Source organism: Rhinolophus sinicus, chromosome 17, assembly GCF_057876585.1.
Source record: "Rhinolophus sinicus isolate RSI-liver-muscle chromosome 17, RSI-T2T, whole genome shotgun sequence".
NCBI lineage: Eukaryota > Metazoa > Chordata > Mammalia > Chiroptera > Rhinolophidae > Rhinolophus > Rhinolophus sinicus.
Window position 1 is genome coordinate 144489778 of NC_142517.1, and position 25941 is coordinate 144515718.

General features: G+C 33.7%; 1 protein-coding gene across 5 annotated transcripts in view; it reads left to right on the forward strand.

Moving 5' to 3' along the window:
• RIF1 (replication timing regulatory factor 1) overlaps nucleotides 1-25941 on the forward strand; it is a 43389-nt gene that overhangs the window by 12472 nt on the left and 4976 nt on the right. For 3 of the 5 annotated variants that reach the window (XM_019737457.3, XM_019737454.3, XM_019737458.3), the window contains 21 exons: nucleotides 803-954; nucleotides 2384-2501; nucleotides 3169-3342; nucleotides 3567-3677; nucleotides 4319-4381; nucleotides 4619-4719; nucleotides 6297-6383; nucleotides 7014-7087; nucleotides 7322-7502; nucleotides 8798-8905; nucleotides 9241-9390; nucleotides 11398-11497; nucleotides 14458-14722; nucleotides 15907-15949; nucleotides 16856-17058; nucleotides 17629-17728; nucleotides 18863-18982; nucleotides 19983-20134; nucleotides 20511-20591; nucleotides 20673-20727; nucleotides 21033-24254. In XM_019737457.3, coding sequence (XP_019593016.3) covers nucleotides 803-954; nucleotides 2384-2501; nucleotides 3169-3342; nucleotides 3567-3677; nucleotides 4319-4381; nucleotides 4619-4719; nucleotides 6297-6383; nucleotides 7014-7087; nucleotides 7322-7502; nucleotides 8798-8905; nucleotides 9241-9390; nucleotides 11398-11497; nucleotides 14458-14722; nucleotides 15907-15949; nucleotides 16856-17058; nucleotides 17629-17728; nucleotides 18863-18982; nucleotides 19983-20134; nucleotides 20511-20591; nucleotides 20673-20727; nucleotides 21033-24254 — 5660 coding nt within the window. The remainder of the gene's footprint in view (nucleotides 1-802; nucleotides 955-2383; nucleotides 2502-3168; nucleotides 3343-3566; nucleotides 3678-4318; nucleotides 4382-4618; nucleotides 4720-6296; nucleotides 6384-7013; nucleotides 7088-7321; nucleotides 7503-8797; nucleotides 8906-9240; nucleotides 9391-11397; nucleotides 11498-14457; nucleotides 14723-15906; nucleotides 15950-16855; nucleotides 17059-17628; nucleotides 17729-18862; nucleotides 18983-19982; nucleotides 20135-20510; nucleotides 20592-20672; nucleotides 20728-21032; nucleotides 24255-25941) is intronic. The other 2 variants (XM_074336160.2, XM_074336146.2) reach the window with 1 other exon arrangement.

The following is a 25941-nucleotide window of genomic DNA, read 5'->3' on the forward strand; positions in this document are numbered from 1 at the left end:
AAGGAGGGAAGGCAGAAGAGCAGAAATGAACTTCTTCCTAGCTGAGCCAACTATCTAGCATGAGCATTTCAGAAATTCTGTATACACTGCCACTTAAGTTTCATTGGGTAGAATGGCTAAAGAGGAGACTAGATAAGAAGTCAAAATTGGGCACCTATGACTATCCTGAGTGAAAGCAGGTCTTGTAACTAAGAGAATGGATTATTGTATGGCAATTGGCAATCTTGCAATAGGGATTTTATTGTGGAGTTCCAGTCATAAGTAGGAGTTCAAAAAGGATTAGAGAATTTGTTTCCACAGTGGTCTAACTTTTTTTTCTTACAGAAAGGTTAATTGAAAGTGAAGTGGCAGAATAGTTGTAAGAAATGTTGAATGTCATTTCACCAAATACATGGCTTAGATGTTTCAAAAATCTGTCAAGTTTGGTAGGTTACTTGAGCATAGACTTTTTTTTTAATATATCCCCAGTCTCACATGTAGTACACACTTTTGATACAAATATTTCGTTTAAAGAATTGGATTTAATTTTTATGGGAAAATCACCCCTGGGACACAGCATTTAATAAATATCACTTACTCCTTTTTTTGTTGTTACCTTCTGAAGTGTTGTGGTCTAGCTGTACAGGAGTTTGTCAAGTGGAAATTTTGGGTGGAACGGCAAGAGGTGGTGATTTAAAAAATAAAATTTTTTTAAATCTATTCTCTTGCTATGATAAAACAAGACTATTGCACACTCATTCTTAAAATTTGATCTTTAGCTCTTAAGTGTTTTAACCTGGGTGCCTATTTCATTTTTTTAAAGAAATACTATGTAGTGCGAAAAGACTGAAATTGTTAATGCAGCCTTTGAGTTCCATCCATGTAAGAACTGAAGCTCTAGCGCTAACAAAACTAGAAGTCTGGTGGTATTTACTAATGAGACTTGGACCTCATCTTCCTGCTAATTTTGAACAGGTAACATTACAAGTGTTGACTATAATACTTTTCCAAATATATTCTTAAATCTAATATTTCAGTGTTATTTTTGCTGTGTTAGCAGGCCACAATATATAAAAGATCTTTTTTTTCTCCTGGCATAGAATTTGAGTTCATTTCCCTTAAAATAGTCTCCAGTTGTCTGAAAAGGAGCCTCTAAAGTCTTTTCAGTCAGCAAGCACTCATATCTATTCTTGAGAGACATTATGAAAGATTTCTAAAAAGGCATTTCACAGGGCCTAGAGTATAACTGAAATAGAAGTCAAGCGCTACACTGGGTAGATACAAAATTGGATTAATTCTTATTTTTTGTATTTTTTCTAATCAATCATTTCAATCCTATCATGGCTTTACAATACTGTTAAAAATAAGTTTACAAATTCCTTTGGATTTTTATATCCTTGTTGGCATTTATCTGTAAGGCTTAAACTTATCTATACCTCCTTGTTTTTGCAATTAATCCATCCTTGGTTTCTGAATTTTTTTACTGTTAAAAATGGACAGCTCTGATAACTTTTTATCTTTTTAATTTCTTTATTGCTTATCTTGCATCTTGGAGTACATTTTACTTTTGGGTGTAGTCCTTAGTCCTTGTCTTCTAGTCTGTATGAATAACTGATAAGCACTGAGTGTATTCTTGGAAAGGGGGGCTTTAAATATACTTGATATTTTTTTAGCAAGTTCTTTTTAAATTTTGAATTTTGAATACATGAAGCCTTTTAAACTTGATAGGATATGAACTAATTGAAATAGTACATTGATAGTAATGTATAATCGGGATCATAATTATTTCAAATTCTACCATTAGAAGGTCCTACCTGTTAGGCTAATCTTACCCAGTTGTGTTAAATTCATTGGCATAATTTATTCGTTGGCTAGATTTGACTGGTACTAAAATGATCTTAGAAATGAGTTTGAAGTTGTCTTAGTTCATATTTTTTAGTGTGTTTTTAAAAAGTTTACAGTGAGTCTGTCTACCAATAGCATTAAAACTTGGATAAATTTTTCTTGCAAATATTATGTGTATAATTTTCCATCTGGAATTTAGAACTGAAATTGATAGATAGTATGCATGTAGGGCAAATACTGTTATACCGTGTTTCCCTGAAAATAAGACCGGGTCTTACATTAATTTTTGCTCCAAAAGACGCATTAGGGCTTCTGTTCAGGGTATGTCATCCTGAAAAATCATGCTAAGGCTTATTTTCAGGTCTTACTTTCAAGGAAACACAGTAGTAACAACTTGCACTTTTCCAGATTTCAGTTTTCACTTATGCATTGAAAAAGCCAATAAAATTCAACATATTAAAAGAATTTAAACTGCTTAATGAAATTTAACTATATCATCCAAGACTAAAAAAACGAAAATTATGCAGTTTATAGATACTTTCTTTTATTACCCTAATAGGTTTGTGTGCCTCTAATTCAAAGCACAATAAACATTGATTGTAATACTTCACTTCAAGGCAGTTCATCTCGTATAGCTATTTCTCCAGGCTTAAGTCCTATGACCCCTATAAACAAAGGTAAGAGACATACTTGTTTTTTATCTTTTTTAAAAGATTCTTGGAGTGAAGCCTTTGCTCAGTGTTATTTACATAAAATGAAGCACTTCATAATTTTGTCTTTCCTGTCAGTTCCTTATATGTTCTTGATAGTCTGTTTTCTGTATGTGTTAATGTTACTGCTATAATTGCATTGTTGTAGTTGGAAAAGATCAACATTTTTCCAGTACATTGTGTGAGGTACATTACAGACAGTTCTGTTTGTTTCAGAACCAGAATCTTCAAGCTATTCTTAAAGACCACAGATCTTAACAGATGTAAGAAATGTGGCTTAGTATGTATACCATTGACAGAAATGTATTTTCTATTATTATTTTATTGGCTGTTCTGAGCCATATTTTTATATTTAAGTTTCAGGAATTCCCACATATTAGTAATTCAGGGTATGTAATAATGCCTGAGAATTACATTCACTTTAATGGTGTGTGATACTAATCTTGTTCCTAACCTAATTAGGATTAATTGGAACTCTGTTGTGGGTTTTAAAGAAAAACTTTAAACTTTTATTTGAGAAACACACTATTTACTTTGAAAGGTATATTTTATTGAAAGAATTTAAAAACTGTAGTCGTTTCAATAGCTAATGTAAGCTTACGTAACTTAACCTTCTCATTTGTTTGTTTTAAAGGTGCTTCCCCATATGGAGCCTCTGTAACTACCCGGATGAGCTTGAGTTCGAATTTTAGTGGAATGGCCACAATCCCCTCAATTCAACTTTTAGGACTTGAGATGTTACTTCATTTTTTGTTGGGTCCAGAAGTTTTGAATTTTGCTAAGCAAAACAAACTTGTATTGAACTTAGGTATTTGTTTTAAAAATATTTCAGTTATTAAAATAGTTCAGAACGTAGTATATTGGGTTGAGGAGAGGTGTTATTTTCCCCATAGCCAACATATTCTGTAATTCTGTATGAAATAAGTATGTCTTTAATACAAAACATGTCAGACCACCTAAAATTTTATATTGAGAAATTGATTTCATAAAGCGTTGGTTTTGCATAATTGTCTCTTTTCCTCCCTCTTTTAGAGCCACTTGAACATCCGTTAATCAGCAGCTCTTCTTTTTTTTCCAAATATGCAAATACACTTATCACTGCTGTTCATGATAGCTTTGTTGCAGTTGGAAAAGATGCTTCTGGTAAATATTTTAAGAATTTTAAAAAATTATTTGTTTAAAAAGCAAATAAAATAGCAAATATTTATATGGTGCCACCTTTTGGCTAGATTGTGCTGCAAGAGCTCTACATATAATTCATTTAATGCCCATAGTAACCTCCTATGTTAGTTTTACAGATGAGGAAATTCTGTTGTGCAGAGATGTAAATAGCTTGTGCAAAGTCACAGTAAGTGGTGGAGCTGTGATTCGATCCCAGGCTCTATTGCACTAACATCTACCTAAACTCCCATGATCTATAGCCTATCAAATGAGGAGAAATTTCATAAATAAAATAGTTTGCTATGTAACTGGCTGGGAAGTTTTTTTCTAGTAGTTTTCAAGTATCCTTCTGAACCTTGTTTTTCCTTGTCTAAAAAGTTAAAGTTGTTCAATAGAGAAAATACAGATGATGAAAAAAAGAAAATAATTAACTGTAGTTACATGACCCAGTGCTAGTATGTTTCAGTCCTTTGAAAAACACACATTTCTTTAACAATGAAGTGATAGGGTTTTATAAACTGATTACAAGGAGAATTATATTCTAAATTATTGCTCAATTTCTTTAGTATAAGGATGAAAGCGGGTGCCTTTAGTCATATCTATTTCGTTACTTTTTTTGACAGATGCAGTTGTCAGTGCTATTTGGAAGGAGCTAATTAGCTTGGTGAAGTCAGTTGTTGAATCAGGTAAGTACTGTAATACTGATTCAATGACTTAATAGCACTCGGTGAATTGTTTGGCTTGCATATATAAAATTTATTTTAAAATCTTTTTGAAACATATCTTCCAGACTTTACTTTTAAACAAAGCACTTTTCTTGATTTAATAAAAAACTAATTCTCATAGCTCGTAAGTGTATATTTTTACCCATAAAAGTACTTGTATGTTTAAAAGTACACACTCCTCTTTTTGCTTGTTTATAGGTAACAAAAAAGAGAGACCGGGTTCTGAAGTTTTGACCCTTTTATTAAAATCTTTGGAAGCCATAGTGAAATCAGAAGTATTTCCTGTATCGAAAACACTGGTAAGTATAATACCTATATGTTGCAGTTTAAAAAACACTCTGAAATTGAATTTTCTGTTGAAGATTCTTGCACAGATCAGGATTTAGGAAAACATTCAAGTATTTATCAGCAGTTTGGCCCTATAATAAATGCTATTCATTGACTTTAGAGTCATTTGAAACCTTAATAAAGTAAATGGCTATGACAGCAACTATAAAAATTTTCCAGTGTGATAAAAAATATATAAGCTACACAGAAAATGGAGTGAAGGATATGAAACTTGAACTGTAGAAACTCAGATGAATACTAATTTTATAAGATTGCTAAACTCCACTGATTGCTACTTTGTACATTTTTTTGAAAATCTGGTAATAATCTTGTGGAACTTTTTGTTTTAAATGAACGCCTTTTAAACCAACACAGTGACTTTGGTATTAAACTTCTTTTTTATCCTATATAGTAGAGAAAGGAAAAGCTAATTAGATACACTTTTTATAGTAGTGAGTCTCCCAAAATAAGCTGCAGATGAAGGAAACTATACCCTTCCTTGTATAAGTTCTAAGTCTGTTTCCAGAGTACGTGACAGTGCGTATCATGGCAGTAGAGCATAGTGGTTAAGTAGCAAGGGCTCTGGAGCTGACTAGGTTGAATGTCAGCCTAATTATTAGCTGAGTGCAGTTGGGCACTTTATCTACTCTCTTATATCTTTGTAAAGAGAAAACAGTGTTTATCACTAAATGAGTTGATACATGCAGAGCACTGTGGGCCAGTAACAAAATGAGTTAACAAATGCTGTTCATTATTCTCATTAGTGTCTGCTTCAAATGAGTATATGTGAATGCATGTTTTCACTAACATAACCCTTTTTGTCATATTATGTCACTTTATATAGTCCAGGTTAATATCAGTATAGTAATATTTTTGGGCAGCAGTTTGGTAAGCTCTGTCACATTTGAGAGGTGTGTCTTAGACACAGCTCCTAGTTAGCAATCCTTAGAAATAATTTGCTTCAGGCACTAGTGAGTACATAATTCATTGAAGAATTTCTTTTTGTAGTATAAAAAGGATAGAAATAGACTTAAAGGGCATTGATAGAAAAATGTTTGCATAAACTACACATTCATACAGCAGTTAAGAATGTGTCTACAAATATTGATGTGAATACTCAGTACAAACAATCAGATGAAGAAGGTCAGTTCCATAGTATTTCACAGTATAATATTGCTAATGGTATAAAAGAATATGGCAGCCAGCCCAGGAAGTTAATGTTCCTTGGTATACTTATATATGTGAAAATTTATATGGTCTAGAAAAATAAACTCAAAACTGATCACATTGACTATCCCTGGAAACAAAGCACTTTATCATTTTATTTTGTATATTTCTGTATTTGAACTTTTTTGAACTAATGCAAATGTATTCACATTAATATATAAACATTACTGTATTCGAAGTTTTTGAAATAATGAGGATGTATTTAGTGAATGTTATAATAAACTGTTAAATTAAAAATGCTGTAAGTACTACTAGATTTTTTTTTTAAGTAAAGTGCTATTTTTATGGCTAACCTATAGTAAAACCTTTTATCTTTCCTTAGGTCCTCATGGAAATTACAATTAAAGGACTTCCTCAGAAAGTATTAGGTTCACCAGCGTATCAGGTTGCTAATATGGATATTCTTAATGCAAGTATCTCAAATGTAATGATATGATTAAAATTAGCCTACCCCCAAAAAAGTTCTATGATTTCCTTTTCTTAAAATAGTGAGACTTGGACGGTAAAATTTTGAGAGAATTAAATTAGATTCGGATATGCTGATAATGTTAAAAGACAAAATTGATAGTAATAGATTAATGTAAATAATTAAATATGGCACTATTAATGGAACTGTTTTCAGGGATTATAAAGGGTTTCTGTTTGCTTGTATGTAATAGTAGTGCTGATTACTGTGACAAACTTTGGAAGCTCATTACTAAACATGGCTTAATTATGGTGAAATGTACTTAATATCTGCAGAATATAGGTATTGTTGGTCCAGCACGTTTTAAGTTAGCATTCTTTCTATATCTGGAATCGCTCAGCATTTCTCAGTGTGGGTGGAACAGCTATGTTAAAATATAAAGAGCTTGATTTTTATGTGTAGTTTATGGAAATATATTTGCTACCTTTTTTTGTCATATCCTAAGTAATGTCAAAAGTTAAATTTCTCAAACTTAACAGGATCAAGCTTCACATAATTGATTGTAGAAAACAACTGTAACAAGATTGCACTCTTTGTAACAAGAAGATTGACTACATTCTCATCTTTTTTTAGGGAACTCCTGCTTTGTTCTTAATTCAATTAATTTTCAACAATAATTTCTTGGAATATGGTATAGAAGATGAGAGGTAATTTAAACTGAAAGTATTTGTGTTTATCTTGGAAAGATGGTTATACGATGAACAAGATTCTTTTGAGTTAACATACTATATCACTTTTTTTTTTAATTAAAAATTCAAAAATAAGATTTTACATGCATTTCTTGTTTCCATGTCAGTTATATTTAGTATTTCGTTACAGTATAATTAATATATTTTGGCAAAAAGTACAGGTTAATGCATGGTTCAAAATTTTTTCTTCAGGTTTTTTCTTAATCTGGAGACACTTGTAGGTTGTGTTCTTTCTGGTCCAACTTCACCACTAGCTTTCAGTGACTCTGTTTTAAATGTTATTAATCAAAATGCAAAGCAGTTGGAAAACAAGGAGCATCTCTGGAGAATGTGGAGTATTATAGTCACACCATTAACTGAATTGATTAATCAGGTATGATATGAAAGCCTGCTACATATTTATATATCCCCCCAAATTTAAGGAATTTCTTTTTCTTGTTAGAGCACATGGGGAAATAAATAGAAGTTTGAATTTAAATAGAAGATATTAAGTAATTCTTTCCTGTGGGATTGGTTAATTTTCTACTCTTTAGATTAGTTGATTTCTCTTCATTGCATTTCTGCCTTATTCAAGGAAGTATAACTTAAGGGGGACTAATCCGGACCGTTTTCTCCAATATTCGTTATAAAGCCAGAAGGCTCACATGTGATATATATAAACTCTCATATTTATATTGAGGTGTCTTTCAGTATTTGTACTGTGGGGATTAATAATGGTCATTTTGACTAGACTGTGTGTTAGGATTCCCGTGGTGAATGAATCCATGTTGGTGAAGCCATATAGTAGTCCCTAAATCAGTAATCTGGATATGGAGCTCAAGTTCTGTCATTATTAGTGGTTTGTCAGCTGCTTTATCAATCCTTAAGTGGTATTGTTCTTTGGGAAACATTTCACTGTAACTCTCAAGTGAAGTGAAGACTCCAAAGAATTTAAGTGATAGTGCAGGAGCCCTTATTTTGGCTACGTAGGCAGCGCACCATTAAACGTATTCTGGAAGAAAATAAGTTTACATTCCCAAATAGTTTCCCACTGCTTGAAGGTTAGCAAGGCCCTTTTCCTAAGTCCTTGCTTGAGTGCTACATTCTGTATATAGAAAAAGATTTTGGGAGTCACCTCTGTGATTCTTTTTCAGGACTTAAAACATAAAACAGTTCATTGTTTCCCAGAGGAGCTGTAATAAATTACCACAAAGTGGTGGCTTAAAACAACAGGAATTTATCATCTTAAAGCTCTGGAGGCCAGAAATTCAAAATCACAGCGTTGGCAGGATCTCTGAGGGAGACCCTGTTCCAAGCCTCGCTTAGCTTCTGGTGGTCACGGGCAATCATTGATTAACCTTGGCTTGTATAGGCATTACTCCCTTAGCCTTCATCTCCACATGGCAAGTTCCCGTGTCTTCCTCCTTTTCCTAGAAGACACAGGTTACTGGATTAGGGCCTACCGTAATCCAATATGACTTTTTTTTTTAACGTGATTACATCTGCAGACACCCTATTTCCACAGAAAATCACATTCGTAATTAACACATGTTAGTAGTTCATCATCTCTTGAACATCTGTCTCAACATTGGGGGACCCAATTCTACTCACTACATATAGTAAGATGTTACTACTTATGACACTAGAATTAGATGGTAATTTGTCTAACCAGTATTTTTCTTGTTTCAGACCAATGAAGTGAATCAAGGTGATGCCTTAGAACATAATTTTAGTGCCATCTATGGTGCATTGACTTTACCAATAAACCATATTTTTTCAGTACAGAAATTCCCAATGGTAAGGCAATTTCAAATTTTTACTTCAGGGATTTGCAGTTTTTGGAAAATATTTCACCCATTATAATGATTTTCAACAGAAATTTTTCTTAAAATAAGACTTCCTTATGACTTTTAATTAGGGAGAAGGGAAATGGTGAAAGAAGTAGTTCCTTTTAACCCTAAGTAATTGTTGGTTTTGTGGCATTATTACGATTTGAACTCTGTGAGGGTGGTAAACTTATTACCTCATGCTAGTCTCTTCTATGACACTTACATGATACTGTTTTTAAAGATGCATTTTATTAAGTGTTTGACATGTAGATATACATTTAAAACTTTTTTTGCTGTTATCAGGCCACCATGAAGACCTTACTTAGAACTTGGTCAGAATTATATAGATCATTTGCCCGCTGTGCTGCTTTGGTGGCAACTGCAGAAGAGAATTTGTGCTGTGAGGAGCTTTCGTCTAAGATAATGTCCAGTTTGGAAGATGAAGGCTTTTCAGTGAGTTTTTCCCGATACTGACCTTTTTTGTATTTAAAGGATTCTTTTCAAGTAAATAGCAATAACATTTGTAAACTATCATTTACTAATGCTTTTAGTTTGTAAATGACTAAGGTAATACATAAAACAAATAACCGCTTTGGGGGGAAAATTTTTTATTTTTGGACACTTAAGTTCCATGTTTCAGGACCACTAACAGTGATGGGCTTTTACTACTCTGTTGTGTACCTACTTGTGCCTGTGACCTAGATTATCAATATAAGGACCTTGCCGTTCACATCTGTTAGAGCATTAAAGTCAGTCCTTTGGGAGTTGGGAGACTTACGTAGGTCCCTTTTAATTTTCTTTCCCTTACTCTGTGAAAAGGACACTGTCAGTAGTTTAGTCTGTACCATTCTAGAACAGACTTCATTTTAATTTACACATAATTTACATATTAATACTCAGATATGTGCATGAATACAGTGTTCTTGCCAGTTGTATTTATTACTCTGCAGCATTCCTTTTTCATCTGAAACGATGGATTTCTAGCTTTTGATAGTGGTTACCACTGGTGAGAAGAGTGCAGGTATCTACCAAGAGGTAGAAATCCGTCTTTTCAGCTTTTTCAATGCATTTATAGTATTCTCTTTCTAAAAAATATTGTCACAATTCTGATTATTGTAGTTTCGATATGATAGAATTTGTCAGAGTGACTTAAAAAATGAAAATTTGAACTTGTCACACTTAAAAGACTTCTGTAGCTTTTTGTTGCACTTGGAGTAAAAATCTGAACAGCTTACAACTGCCCATGAGGCTTTATATGACTGATACTGCCTCATCTAATATGTAATCAGTTCATTAGTTAGGATTTTTAGGTTCCAGAAAATTTCTGTCACAGACCTTTCAAGTAAAGTTATTGTTCATTAACTCCGGCTTCTGTTGAAAATGCATCGTTTGATACTAATTTTTTCCTTAAGTTAGTGTCTTTTTTTGTTTTTTAAAGTTTTAGAATTTTTCTCTTTGGAATGTAGACCTTTCACCAGGGTATGGCCTGGGGCATCTTTTTAAGTTATCTTTTTAAATACTTAATAGGCTCTTCAATTTAAAGAGCTGTGTCTTCATCAGGAAAATTTCCTTGCTTTGGTGGTGCTCCTCAGTCCTTTTGAGTACACTCTTACATGGTTTTTAGACCTTTTGGGTTTATCTTCTGTGTCCTTTACCTTTTCTTTCTGGACATCTGTTTTGCTTTCAGTACTGCTTTTTCTGGGAGCTTGATATTTCTGTGTCCATTTCTTTGTAGTTTAAATTCTGAGGTATTTTATAATGGTTTTGTTTTTACTTTTAATGTTTTTAAATGGATATGATTTCCTCTTACCTTTGAGGATGTTAGGTTCCTTCTCTGTTACTAGCTCTTTTGCTCGTGGATTAATTCTGTTGGTATTTGGCACTCCTTCCCAGTATGGTTCTCACGTTTGTTCCTATGTGTCAATAAAGGTGTTCACATTGAACAGTGTTTGGAGCTGGAGTGTGTTTTCTCATCTAGGAGAGAGAGCCCCTCTTTTCTGGCTTTGCTAACAAACTAGTCACAGGCTTCCTTTGCCTGGTAATTGTAATCAAGAAGGAAGCACTTTTTCTACATGAGTATGTAGATTGTCATCTGTACTGGCCCTCCATGTGGTTTCCACAGGTTAATCAGGGAGCACTGCCTTCCCTAGCTCTTTCATTCTCAATTTATTGGTTTGTATGCTGAGCTTATGGACATCTTAAAGCTGAATTATTTTTCTCTAAATGTTGAGTAACAAAAAGTATAGTATTTGGCACAGCAGTTCACAGAGGAATATTCATAACCATGTACTTGATGTAGCTTATATGGTATAAGCGATGACATGTGTGTTCTTATATTACATCTGGCAGTAAAAGTCTTATATATTTGTTTTGGTTGCTGCTTACTATTTTTGAGAACTATGCTAGTAAGTTGAAAGGTTCTAGTACAATACTTTTAACTGTTCTTCCATTCTTCCCTAGAATTTGTTGTTCTTGGATAGGATCGTTCATATTATTACTGTAATGGTTGATTGCATCGACTTCTCACCATATAATATTAAATATCAGACCAAAGTTAAATGTAAGTATTTTCTTTAACTTTATTTGTTCACCCAATATTTCATAAACATGACTGTCTGAACTGTTGTCAGAGCAAATCTTAATGGCTTTTGCCACCTCATTTTACCTACTTTTAACATTGTATAACTATGTCAGTTACTATGCTAGGAGCTCATATCATTTTCTCTCTCACCCACATACACACACAGCGTCTTTATTCCTTTTTATAATGCAGAAAGATAAATATCGTTCTGTCTAGAGATTGCCTACTAATGCAAGTGATTTGACTTACTCCATCTGGTGGAAGGGATTAGCTGGACAAGAAACGTTTGTTAAAATGTTTAACGTTTGTTAAAATGTTCTTGTTTAATAGCTTGATATGAGATAATTCCTAAGCTGATATTAAATTGAATAGAAAATCATGACAATGGTTAATTGATTATGGTTTACAGGAAATTTAAACTGATTCTAAAAATTTAGCTTACTTTTTACCATTTTAGTGAAAATTAGGACAATTAACATAATAAGTTGTCTGATTTCTAAAACTGCATGCCTTGGTTAATTCTAAATTATATTGTAATAATTACTGAACTGTTTTAATCTACTAGTTGCTTCTTTGAAATTGTTTCCACCATTGATTATGTTTATACAATACAGAAAATAACCTTCCAGTAATGTAAAATACTGATATTTATTACTTTTCCTGTATGAAGATTAGGAACATAGTTAATTTTCCTTTAATAAGATCTATCATTGAATAGTATCATTGAATTAGTGTAACGATTTCTAGAACATAGAATATTTTTAGTAGTGTGTGTGTGTGTATTTCCATTTCTGTTTTTACTAAATAGTATTATAGAGAAACATGTAAAGTGCCTAAAGTGTATTACAGGTCCAAGCTTCTCAGCCTTAATGCCACAGAAACAGGTTATAGATGTGCTTCAATTTTTGATTGCAGCCATCCTCTCAGGCTGAACCGGGACCTAATCTAATTACCTCAGTGTGTCAGAAAAATAACATTCTCTTTATACCATAACTATAAAAAGGTATAACAAATGATACCAAATTATTTTATAAGCCACTAAAGTTTGATAAGGCCACAATGATGAGCCCCATGTTGACATGATTTTATCTATATTGTTACTTCAGAAAGGTTAGAAGTACAAGTACAAATGTCTTGTCCTTTTTACTCCTTGCTTTGCAAGAAGTGTTCTTGATGTTTGCATTTATGGAAACGGGGAAATTTCTAAAATGGTGCCAGTGGGTGAGGAGGAGAGGAAATAAAAATTAGAAATAGTTAAAAGAAAATATTATTAATGGATATGTATTGGGTTTTTGATAACTTATAGTAATTTCAGTTCTATAGAAACATTGTAAGAATGATACACAGATACCTTATATCCTTTACTTAGATTCCTCAATTAACAGTTGATAGCATTTTCTTTATCCTCTCCCAGTTTATATATTTTATTCATCCTTTTTCCTGAACTTTTTCAAAGTATGACTTAGGCAAATCTGCAATGTGGAATAATTCCTGGGCCTTGTCTTTTATAACCTCCAAAAGTAAAGAGCACAGGCATGTTTATTTTTTGAGAATCCCTCAATCTGGGCTTTTCAATATTCCCTCAAGATTAGATTCAGATTTCATTGATTTCTTTTCGGGGATACTGCAGGAATCATCCTCTTTTTTTTTTTTTTAAGCGCATTATGCCAGCAGGCACATAATGTCAGTTTGTCCCATTACTGGTGATGTTAATATTACTATTTGATTAAGATGGTATCTGCCAGGTCTTCCGCTGTAAATACTTAAAATATTAATGTGTTATAGCAACTACTTTGAGATACATAAATACCCCATCCCTCAACAAACTTTTAGCCATGAGTTAATCATTCATTGAAGCCTTTTCCCTGAAGCACTATGATTTCCAAAGTGACAGTTTATGTTTCCAAGGAACATGATTCCCTTTAGCTAAGAATGGCATTTAGAAATTAAGATCTGGTCCTTGCTACTAAGGTGTCACTGCTTCTGGATCCTCTCAGTGGATAGAGGTCGGAAATAGTGTGTTTGTGAACTACATAGTTACTATCTGTTTCTCCAGATGTATGTTCAGTTATCATCTAGTATCATATGGTTTATTCTAGTCTTACCCTCTTTTGTATTTACCTCCCTTCTGTAATAGTGAGAAAGCTGGTCCCCATTACCTTCAATATATTAACCGTTTGATCAGTTTCTTGTATGTAACCAGTCTGGACTCACTGGCTGTCTTCTCAGCCTCAGTATCCTGGCCAAAATTTCTGGGCAGCCTTTCCAACTTACATTAATGTTTGTGAAACCGATTCTAGGGAGGGAAGTTGATTTCCTTTTAGTAGCATAGTAGCAGCACTTGTTTTTCATTTCACCACAAGATATTTTTAATTAACAAGCACTGAATTAGAGTTTTTTCTTAAATCTGATATACCTTACCTTAAAAAAAATGGATTCTTTGAGGGAAACAAAGGTATTTTTGGAATGGGTATGATTTTCTTAACACAAATACAGAATTATTCCTGTAGGCAGGTATCTGAAGAGAAATGGAGTCTAAGAAGGGTACAAAATAAAAGTCTGATAGTGTTTTTAAGATACATCTTTTTCTTTAAATCTAGGCCTTTTTTTGTATCCTTTATGAGGACTTGGATCTCTGGCTTATTTAGTATTATTTCTGGGGATTCAGTATACTATATTGATGAGCCAGGAAGCAATAATTTCTAAGGGTAATTTCGTTGCTTATTTCTTAAACTGACTTAAAATTTAATTTTGGAACCTATCATATAATTTAGTACTTTCTTAGAAATTAGTTGTTGAAATTCTGAGATTATAAAATAAAAATTTTAAATGCATTTTATAATTCCTTAGAGAAAGTAGATTCATTTTTCTGGAATTCTTAAAGATCTGCCGAACAGGTTTCTTTTGTCTCTAATTCTGTTTTTTAAATTTTATCTTAGCACCGAAGAGATCTTCAGATTGGTCCAAAAAGAAGAAAGAGCCCTTAGGGAAATTGGCTTCTTTATTTAAACTTATTGTGAGAGTCATCTATTCTTTCCACACTCTGAGCCTCAAGGAAGCACATTCTGATACTCTCCTCACTGTGGGCAACTCAGTCCTCGGCATTCTTTCCAGTGTGCTCGGACATATTTCTTTGCCTTTTATGATCCGAAAAATATTTGCAACTTTAACAAGCCCTCTGGCATTATTTTACAAAAAGTCAAAGTAAGTACTTGGGCCCAGTAGTTTTGAAGTTAATATAATTTAGATCTAGGTAGCAAACTTGCATTGTTTTCCTTATCAGCTTTGTTGTTACAGGTGGTAATTTTTTACAATTTAGTGGAGAGGATAATACATAAATATGAAGCAAGCATTTTATTTTGCATACTAGTCCAACCCCGTTTTGTGCATATCTTTTTAGACTGGTTAATACAAACAAACATACCTATTAAATGTGTGATGTATATGAAAGCATACTTGATATATTATTTTGCACTTAAGTGTATGGCTTGCACTAAATACTTGTGTAGATCTTGCTTGCACCATACACCTAAGAAGCTTTATTCTCTTTAATATAAGCATAGGGTTCCATGAAACTTTTTACCCAAATTCCTGTTGGTGTACATATACCATGTTTCCCCAAAAAATAAGACCTAGCTGGACCATCAGCTCTAATGCGTCTTGGAGCAAAAATTAATATAAGATAAGACCGGGTCTTATATTAATTTTTGCTGCAAAAGACGCATTAGAGCTGATGGTCCGGCTAGGTCTTATTTTTGGGGAGACACGGTATGTTTCTCTAGCCTGTTCCCTCATAACTAATAATATTGCAGTTGAACAACATAAATCATTGCCCACATTTGCCACTATTTCTGTAGAACAAGGTCCTAGAAGTGAAATTGTTGGATCAAAGAGTATGTACATTTAAATTTATGAATTACCCTTCCAAAGTTTGTATTAATTTACATTGAATTGAGCCAAGCAGTGCCTTAAAACAGTCACCTGAAAAATAACATAGTTTTTAAAAGCATTTTGAAAGAACTTGTATAAATCAAATTCACAGAAAAAGTTTTGGGAACAGATTATAAAGTACAAATTAGAACCTCAAATCTATTAGCTTTTTGCAAAATCTTTTTTATAGTTCTTGATCTTCATCAGAAGTAATTCATACTTTTACAAATGGTACAGAAATAAGTAACTGTTATTAATACTTTATGGTCTATTCCAGATGTTTTTCTAGGATTCATTTTTTAAAGGGAGCTTTGTATTGTTTGGCAATTTGACGGTTTTTTTAAGTCTTGGGGCACCTTTTTATATCGCTATACATGTCTTGTTTTTATGGCTGCATTAAGATACTTTCAGGTTTAACTTTCTGAAGCATAAATTGTACTCTGTTTTTTTCTTCCTAGGCTTGGTGAAGTTCCTAAAGTGTATAGTTGTATGAACAACAAGGTAAAAATAGACAATTACTGATAAAACATACTTTCATGATGAAAAAAATACTTTTGGTTTAAATATTTGTCTTTCTTAAATATAATTCTAATTTTAAGACTTTTAACTTCAACTTTATTGGACGTTTTAATAACATAACATAGAAACAAAGAATAGTTTTTTTTATCTATTTTGTTTGTTTGGGGAAAATGTTATTTTTCACAGAGTTTGAAGATGAACCTAGGCCTGTGAAATCAGGTTCTCTGGACCGCTTTCCCTGCACTGAAATTTGTGTGCTTTATACCAGTGGCCTTCAGACTTTGGTCTGCACCAGAATCACCTGGAGAGCTTGTTAAAACAAATTCTAGGCTTTAGCCTCAGAGTTGCGTGGAGCCTGAGAATTTGCATTTCTGACAAGTTCCCGATGGTCTGAGGCCCGCACTTTGAGAAGCACTGATCTGTACCCTCTGGACCACTCTTTTCTCCGCTGGTTCACAACAAAGTTTTCACTTTTTTCAAAGGATAGTTTTTTTAAAGAAGGATTTAATAAAGTTGCTTTAAGTTCATATAACTGATCCCTTTATATATGAGGTAACGGTTTCAATGTTTTATATGAACAACTTGTGTACACAATTGTGTTAGAATTGATGTGAAAATATAATTTTTTCTGTTAATGGGAATTAAGCTTGAAATAAGGTTGTAAAATCAATAATCAAAGTAAACTCACTGATAATTTGTCAGTTTATGAAGAGGGGGATATGTTTAAGGTGATAAATGGGAGTTTTTTAAAGCCATTTGAATTTTAAAAATTGAAATAGTTACACGCTCTGTGAGTTGTTTAATTCAGTATGTTTTGTACTTCTGTTTCTTCCTGTTTTAAAAGCAACATTTCCAAGTGTTGCCCTAATAAACTTTCCTTTTTCCTAGTTAGAAAAGCTTCTAGGAGAAATTATTGCATGTCTACACTTCAGCTACACTGGAACTTATGACAGTGAACTTCTTGAACAGATCTCCCCATTATTATGCGTAATATTTTCGCACAAGAATAAACAGATTCGAAAGCAGAGTGCTCAGTTCTGGAATGCTACATTTGCTAAAGTGACGGTGTTGGTTTATCCTGAAGAGTTAAAGTATGCTAACAACAAAACTCTTTTATACAGTTACTCTACTGTGATCATGTCATGCATGTTTTGGTTTTAACATAAATTTATCTTATGAGGAATTGTTGCAGAGGGTTTCTTAGTTGAAATATTGTTATTTGGAGTACATGGTAGTTATTAAACTATTTGACCCTTTGGTCCTTAGAGTAGTAATCTCTTGCTTTTAGGGACATAAAAACAATTTGAAATTATCCTTAATAAAAGAAATGCAAAGGGCAGGAAATTAATGGCTAGTAAATCTAGGTGATGTGCACTTGGGTACCTAATGTAATAGTTTACTGTTGCTTGAAATTTTTCATAGTAAAAATTGGGGAAAATTGAAAAGTTTTTAAAAATGAAAATTTGGGAACTGAAGAGTTTAGCAAAAATTTTAAATATTGCTAGTAATTTCTCCCAGTTTTGTGTATGTAGAATAAGAAATAGTCTTAAAGCTGGGTATTTTGCCTCTTTAAAATAGAATTAAAATGTTCTTGTTAACATCATCAGTAGCCACCAGTACTGCTTGACTCAAGGTATATATATTTATGTATTTTTTAAAAGACCAATACTAAGACAAGCCAAACAAAAATTTCTGCTCCTGTTGCCTGGTTTGGAAAATATTGAAATTTTGGAGGAATCCAGTGGACCGTATACAGATTCAGTAAGTTTGTTGTTTTTTCTTTACTTTTGAATGGTGTTTGTTTATTGGATTTCAGTGTAATTTTTAAAAGGACAACAACTTAGAATGCTTTATTGAAGTTATAAGCAAGTACATCCTCAACAGAGGAGCTTCATAAGAGGATTTTCCCCAATAGTCAGTTGTCTGGCTTAAAATGCTTTTATGAATTAAGAACAATAGATTTCACCATAGATTGTTACGTAAGTAATCTTTGATTCGTGTACATTGATGATCTTCTTTGAACTATTATTTCACCTCATGTATTATTTTGCGAAGTCTGTAATTATTAAAATACATGGTTAAATGTTGCTTTAGATAAACTAGGAATAGTAGTTAACTAGTCGATGTCTAAGAAGAGCTGCCCTTTTTCTTCTTTCCATTGGATCCTTCTTTCTGTCAGACAAACACATCTTTGCTATTACATCACCATTTGACCAAGGTTACTTTGGCTAATGATACTTGATTACTCTCTGAAGGTTAAGGACTAAAGGCACGGATACTGTGTACCCACGAGGTAGAATACCTTAGGCAACTTTTTTCAACAACAAATTGAATCTAGCTGTTTTTTGTTTAGAACCTGTAAGAGAAAAGGTGTTATATAGATAGCCAATAATTATATTTAGTTTTGGTATTTGGCTAAAATAAAAATTATCAGATAATTATCTATAGGCTTCTCAATACTCGTTCATTGTAATTTGGCCTGGAAAAGCCTTATATTATGTTGAGAGGAACATGACAGTTAATATTTTCTATCATGCATGCTGTATTTCATGTTTAAAATTTAAGGCTTTGATTTTTCTTAGAATTATTTCCAGTAATAGGAGGGGCATTTGAATCCAGTAATTTGATTCATTTTTTTTATAGTATTTATGTGGTATATCTTAAATTTCAGAATTCGTAAAATTAAGTGGTGCAAAACAGCTACTGTATATGATGGAGACAGCAAACCTATTTGCTGTTATTGAATTAGTGCCTTTCTTTGACATGATTGTAGTAAGTTTGAATAACCAAAAATTTGAAATAAGTATTCATTACGTTGGAATTTTCAAAGCATGAAAAGAAGAAATACAAAGAACAATTTGCACTTAATGAAATTGTTTTATTTTATTAAAACAGATAGAAAATTCACAATTAAATATGAAGATAAGTGGCATGGAAAGAACATCAAATGGAAAAAGAGATTCCTTTTTGACACAACCAAAGGATACAAAAGTATATATGAAACCAGCAGCCAAAGTATGTTTTTCCAGAATTTATTTCATATAATTTTATTAATTAAAGTGTATGGTGTCTTGAGAACATACAACTTCTAATTGGGGAAAAAAAGCTATTACACAAGACTAAATAAAAGATGGGATTGCAAGAGAATATATGAGTTTGGTCTGGAAAGACTCTGTTAGGATGGCACGGAAATCTAGAAACGGGAGATAATTCCTTCTTAGGAAAGTTAAGTCTGTAATATTTAGCATCCATTAAGTATAGTTACTCTAGGCGGCAGCCCCCTTGAGGTGGAAGGAAACTAGATATGAATAGCTACAGCATAGCATTAGAGGAGACTATTTTAGAACTTCGGTTACTGAATAGAAACAATGTCTGGGTAAGAAATCTATTTTAACCTCAAATCTAAAACTAAGTATCTCATTAGTTGCCAGTTAACTGATTTTTGGACAATTCTGTCTTCCATTAGGGATATTCTAGAATCTTGAGACCGTGGCCCAGACAAAATGAAAGAAAAATATGTTATTTTAAAAAAATAATCCAGCGTAGTCTTGTAGCAGCGGTGAAGTAGAATGAAAACAAATAATCGTGCTGAAAATTTCTAAATAACATTATAATACCAGTGTTATTGGTATGTAGGGCATATTATTTTGGCAATTTACACTTGACTACTTCATGCTTCACCTTGAGATCTACAGATACACTCTCCTGCCAAACCACTTGATTTCTGTGTGTTGCCCTGAAAAACGTATTTGCCCATGCTTTGTTTGTTGGTAAGCACACACTTGCCTACTTTTTAAAGAGGTGCACTAATTTTGTATTTTCTGAGTATTCGAGGCAAAATGAAAGTGAGAGACAGTGTACTAATTGTTATTAACCAGGAATATTGTATGGATTTGAGCTTAAAACTTTCTAGTTATTATCAGAAAACTTACTAGTATGCTAAAAGAGGTTTTTTGAAGTATTGGAAAAATAGTTTGGCAACTCAAATGTACATTTACTTTTTAAAAATTTGCAGATGAAACTAGACTCTTCATCTCCAAAAGCAAAGAATGAAATGCCTTTGGAAGAAGAAAATTCTACTGACTTTGTCTTTATACCTCCAGAAGGAAAAGAAGCAAAGGAAAGAGTACTAACTGAACACCAGAAAGAAGTACTCAAAACAAAAAGGTTTATAGTCCTTTTATTTTGAATTGGGTATTCTGTAGTCACACTTAGATTTCACACAACAAACTATAACTTTGTGTTCAGAACTAAGATACTGTGTATACTGTATATTATATTTTAATGCTAAAAAGGTGCACTGTATATAACTATGTTTCATAATACGTGAAGCTGTGTAGTAACGTACCAGTTGTTTATAAACTCTATTCCTTTATTCAGGTAGTGTGGGGAGGGGAAGGTAAGAGAGATGGTTTCATGGGGAATAAGCATTTCTAAGTCTTGATTTTTTATATTATTTTAAGAGAGAACTAGATGTATAATTGTGAGTTTTAATTTCTCGCTGTAGGAATATCAGGCTTTGAACTTGTAAATTATTTTTCAGGTGCGATATTCCTGCCATGTATAACAATCTGGATGTTTCACAAGATACTTTATTTTCTCAGTACAGTCAGGAAGAATCTGTGTAAGTATAGAAGCTGTTGAAATAACTGATTTTCTAATTTTTAATGAAAAGAATATTCTAATTTATATTTATTTATTTCAGGGAAATTCCTAGTTTAACTGAAAAATCAGAGGACGATTCCAAAATGATATTAAAGGTATATTTATTTCATATTTCAGGGTTTTTAAAATCTCTTTCCATTTTGGAGTTTCTTGTGTTCATTTTATTGTGTAATCTGTTAATTCACTAGCAGATATTAGCAGAATTGTAGTCACTGTGTGTGTTTAAATGTATTAGGCTTTATTGAATATTTACCATTAGAAATGCAATTTAATGGGCATCCACCACCACCTTTGAAAGTTGGTGATTATTGTTTGAATTACTAACGTTTTATACTAAAATTTCCCCAGAAAGTCAGACTTGTTTGCTGGTTAATCTGTATATGTACACATTTCTGTGCAGGTGGAACAAATGAAGAGTGACATTGCCATTCCTCAAGATGTTACAGATAACTGTGGTATGGATGAGCATCTTCAGAAAGCTTCCCTTTCAAATGTTGTGTGTGGTTCTGTTGAAACCAGTCCAGAAATACCGGGCAGTACTAACGATGCCAGAGAAAAATCTTTAATTTCATCAAAGAAAATGAAGACTGAATGTACAGAAAGCACTTCAGGTGTCAGTAGTAGCTCAGTGTCTACTGCCACTGTTTCTGGAACCGCCTCACAGCCTACGAGTCGAAGGCAAACCTTTATTACTTTGGAGAAGTTTGATGGTTCAGAAAATAGACCTTTTAGTCCGTCCCCCTTGAATAATATGTCATCAACTATTACAGTGAAAAATAACCAAGAAGGCATGACTAAAACGGACACTCCACTGAAAGCAAAGAAAAGAGAAGTGGCTCCTTCAAAATCTGACTCTGAAAAACTAGTGCATGGAAATAAGCGATCAGGCCTAAGGTCTAGTAAAGCTGAACAACCAGGGAATAAAAGGTCTAAGCTCTTAATGAGATCTGATCAGGAGAAAAGCACTCAGGAATCTATTGATAGCACGGTAGCCTTAGAAAATAATCCCCCTCGTTTGCTTAATCAAACAGAATGTGCATTAGATAATCAGGCTCATCTCTCGGAACCTACAGTGGAGTATGAGGACACAGTGCTTAAACCAACAATTGAAAATACAGTATTATTAGAAAACAATATTGTAGAAGAGAAAACCATAGGAAGTAATTTGGAATCCAAAGAAAATACACCCCCAGCCATAATACCAGCAGATCAAATGATAAATGAGGATAGTCAGATTCAGATAACTCCAAATCAGAAAACCCTTAGACGATCTTTAAGGCGACGTTCAGAAATAGCAGAGCCTACTACTGATAGCCAAGATAAAGAAAATAATCATCAAAAAAAGGAAAGACGTAAGGAAGAAGAAAAGACTCTTCAGAAAAGTCCATTGCACGTAAAAGATGATGTGTTACCTAAGCAAAAACTGACTTCGGAGCAAACTGTACAGGAAAATTTAATTGAGAAAGATACTTTACATGAGAAGACTTTGGGGGAAACCAGTACTAATGCTGAAATTGACCAAAATAGAAGAAAGCCAGACCTTGAAAATATTAAATCTGAGGGAGACAGTGCCCAGGACATTGCAGATAAGTCCTCCGAGAAACCAGTTAGGGGACGAACACGGTACCAAACAAGAAGAGCATCCCAGGGTTTACTTTCCAGCATTGAAAACTCAGAATCTGATAGTTCTGAGGTAAAAGAAGAAGGTTCGAGAAAGAAGAGGTCTGGAAAATGGAAAAACAAAAGCAGCGACATTGTTGACACTGAAGATCGAGAGGAGAAAATTGTAAAACAGGATTGTGTAAAACCTGAAAATCAGGCACATGATTATAAAGCAAATTCTGAAGTGGACGTAAATATAAAACCTCAGATTTATGAAAAAGATGAAAGTAATACTGGAGCTCTTCAAGATGCTACAGTGTCTTCAGATTTATTGCAAGTTTCTGATGATGTATCAAATACTTATGAGGGAAAAAGTAAAACTAACAAATGTGCAGAACATTCCTTTTCAAATTCTCCTGTATCAGAATTAAATCTAAGGACTAGAAATGCCAATAAGAGATTACATAAGCGAGATTCTACAGAAAACAACAGTGTGGGAGAATGCTCACAAGTAGGGACTTCAGACATTTCTTTGCTTTCTGAAAAAGCTTCCCAAGACCCTGAATGCCGGCATAAGAGAAGCAGGAGGGTGAGGAGATCTAAAGGCTGTGATTGCTGTGGAGAAAAACCACAACCTCAGGAAAAGCCATCCACTGAGTTAATGAATATAGAATATTATGATGTAAAGGTCACTGAAACAAAAATGAGAGATGTACAAACACCTGTAACTATATCAGAAACTTCTAAAACTAATCTGCACTCTGAGATTAAACTTCTAAGTGAACATCACAGTGTGAATTTTCATTTGGGTCTCAAGGAGGAGAATGATACTAATGATTCATTCATTGTATCTGAAACTGAGTTGAAAGAAAATACTCAACACTCTGTTCCTTCTGAAATAGCAAATTTTGAGGCAGAGACTTTTGATAGAGATTCTGAGGAAGGAATGTCTATTAAAAGCCAAGAGCCAGCCAATAAAAAATGTAAAACTGTTGGCCCATGTTTAGATGATTCCAAAGACATTTCACTGGAATGTTCTACTTTGGAGACCAAAGAAGAAAAGTCAGAGGCTGTCCCAATGAAGGAAGTAATTACAGGAAACATTATTAATGTTGAAGCAGATGCATGTGAAGTAAAAGATTGCACTCCAGAAGTAGAAGCTATGAAATTGGATGTAGAACATGTTAAATCTGAAGCTAGCTTCTCTGAACAAGCGAGTGCCAAAACTAGCATTTTTGAGGAAGCGGTAACAGAGGAAAACAGTGAAAGAAGTGATGAATCTGAAGCAGATAAGGCTGACGTACTGAATACCGAAGACGCAATAACTGAGGAATTTAGTTTAGCTATTGGTCAGGCTGACAGTGCCACGCCTGTGAAAATAAGAGCTCAGAATGAAGTTTCAGTTGCGGGACCACATGGAGGAAATGATGGATCTGATGCAGGCTCATCTGAAATGAATGCTGAAGTGGAAAATTGTGAAGAAAGAGTGATTGGTGAGGTGAATGCTGACATTGACCATGTCAATGAAATAGAGGATGGGAACTTGACCACCGAAGCATGTAAGCCTGAGGAAGCCACAACAAACAGAACGGATTCAGCAATTGACAGCTTTGCTCCTGACACACTTGAAATGAGCACTGAAGAAGGAAAGGTTCAATCTAATAAAGCTGAAACAAACGTACTTAGTAAACCTGAAGAAGCAAAATTAGATGACAATCAAATGAAAATGGGAAATGATGCTGAAATTTTACAGGAAGTTCACTGTACATCAGAGAAAGTGGAGGAAGCATCACAATCTCTGACATCTGAAATGGCTGTCTCGGAACTGATAGCAGAAGACAATAATGCATCTCCTCAAAAACTCAGTGAATTCAATCCTTTGCTTTTGTCAGCAAATGACAGTCCTAGTGGCATGCAGACACGCTGCGTCTGGTCTCCTTTGACTTCTCCATCCAGCAGCATTTTAAAGAGGGGACTAAAAAGACCCCAAGAGGATGAGATCTCATCACCTGTTAACAAGGTAGGGGTTTGAAGCTGAGTTATTAATGATCCGTGTTTAATTGGAATATTTTGGCCATGTAGTGAAATCTGGTGAATGACAGAAGATTAGACTTACATGACTACTCGTTTTGAATATTTACCATAGCAGCTAGCGAAAAAGACAGGCAGAAGGGTGTTGAGACTGCAGCCCTCTAATTTAGGTACACATATTCCTTTTATTTGAGGGCAGTAAACTAAAGGTCTTTACACACCATGAACACTGTTGGGGAAACAGATTTGAATCTGATAATCAGTTTTAGTTCGCACTTACTGTGTCTTACGACATTAAGCTGTCTGTTTTACATTTAAGTGTTTATATAAACTCTTATATCCCAGCCTTGTTTAATAAAAAATCTCCCTGGGCACCGCCTTCATCAATTTCTGGATGTGATTCCATTTATAATTATTTTCCCATCTTTAGAGTATAACTCCTTTAGTTTATAAATATGGATTATATATCTCCTTTACCTCCTTGTCCTGTAACTTGCGAATAATTTGTTGACTGAATAAATAAAAAAAGGAAAAGTTACATGTGCTTACAAAGCTCAACTTGTCCTGTATGTAGCAAAGTAGATGTTCTGAAAAGGTATGATATGGGCATTTCTTAACCTAACTGAAATTAAACCTACCATTTTACCGTAAACCACATGTGTTTATATACACAAATGTATATATAAATATGATACTGACACTTAATTTTGCCTTTAGCAAGCACATTGTGAAGATTTCCCAGGGATATACCAAAAATTCTTATACTGAGAACTCAGAGATTAGTCCTTGGAAAGACTTGACACCTCTTGAGCCTTTTTGGTTTTTTGCTTTTGTTTTGAGGATCTTACTGTTTTTTTAAAAAAGTCTTAAGTTTAATTATGTAGGCCATAGACGTTCTTGAAAAGTTTATGAAGATAGAATGTGTTGGTTATACTTTGTTTTCATTCCCCATGCCTTCCCCAAGCTTGGCCTACCAACCTTTCTATTAGTTCTATGAACTACATAGCATACTTTTCATTTCTTAATACATATTTATAAAAAAATTTTCTTTTCAGTCATTCCTCCCTTTCTTCTTCCCTTTGGCAACCATCAGCTTGTTGTCTGTATTTGTGGGTCTGTTTCTGATTTGTTTTGTTTTGTTAGATTCCATAAGTAAGTGAAATCTTACAGTATTTGTCTTTATCTTTTTTTTGTCTGACTTGTTTCACTTAGCATAATACCCCCAAGGTCCATCCATATTGTTGCAGATGGCAAGGTTTCATTATTTTTTATTGCTGAGTAATATTCCATTTCTGTACATGAGGTGTGATCAAAACATACAGTGAATGTTTAAATTTAAAAAATTATTACAGTAAAAGACACTGCCATTAATCCCCCTTAAAATACTCCCCTCGCTTCAAACACACCCCATCATTCTTGCCACTTTCTGAAGCAGTTCTGAAAGTCCTCTTTCGTGAGTGTCTTTAGTTGCGCTGTTGTGGCTGCCTCAATGTCCTGAATCGATTCAAAATGTTTACCTTCCATGGTCATTTTGACTTTGGGGAAGAGCCGGAAGCTTCACGGTGCCAGATCCGGTGAACACGGTGGATGAGGACACACCGTAAGGTTTTTATTTGACAGAAATTGCCGTATACCAGAAGCGATGTGTGACACGGAGTGTTGTCATGATGGAGATG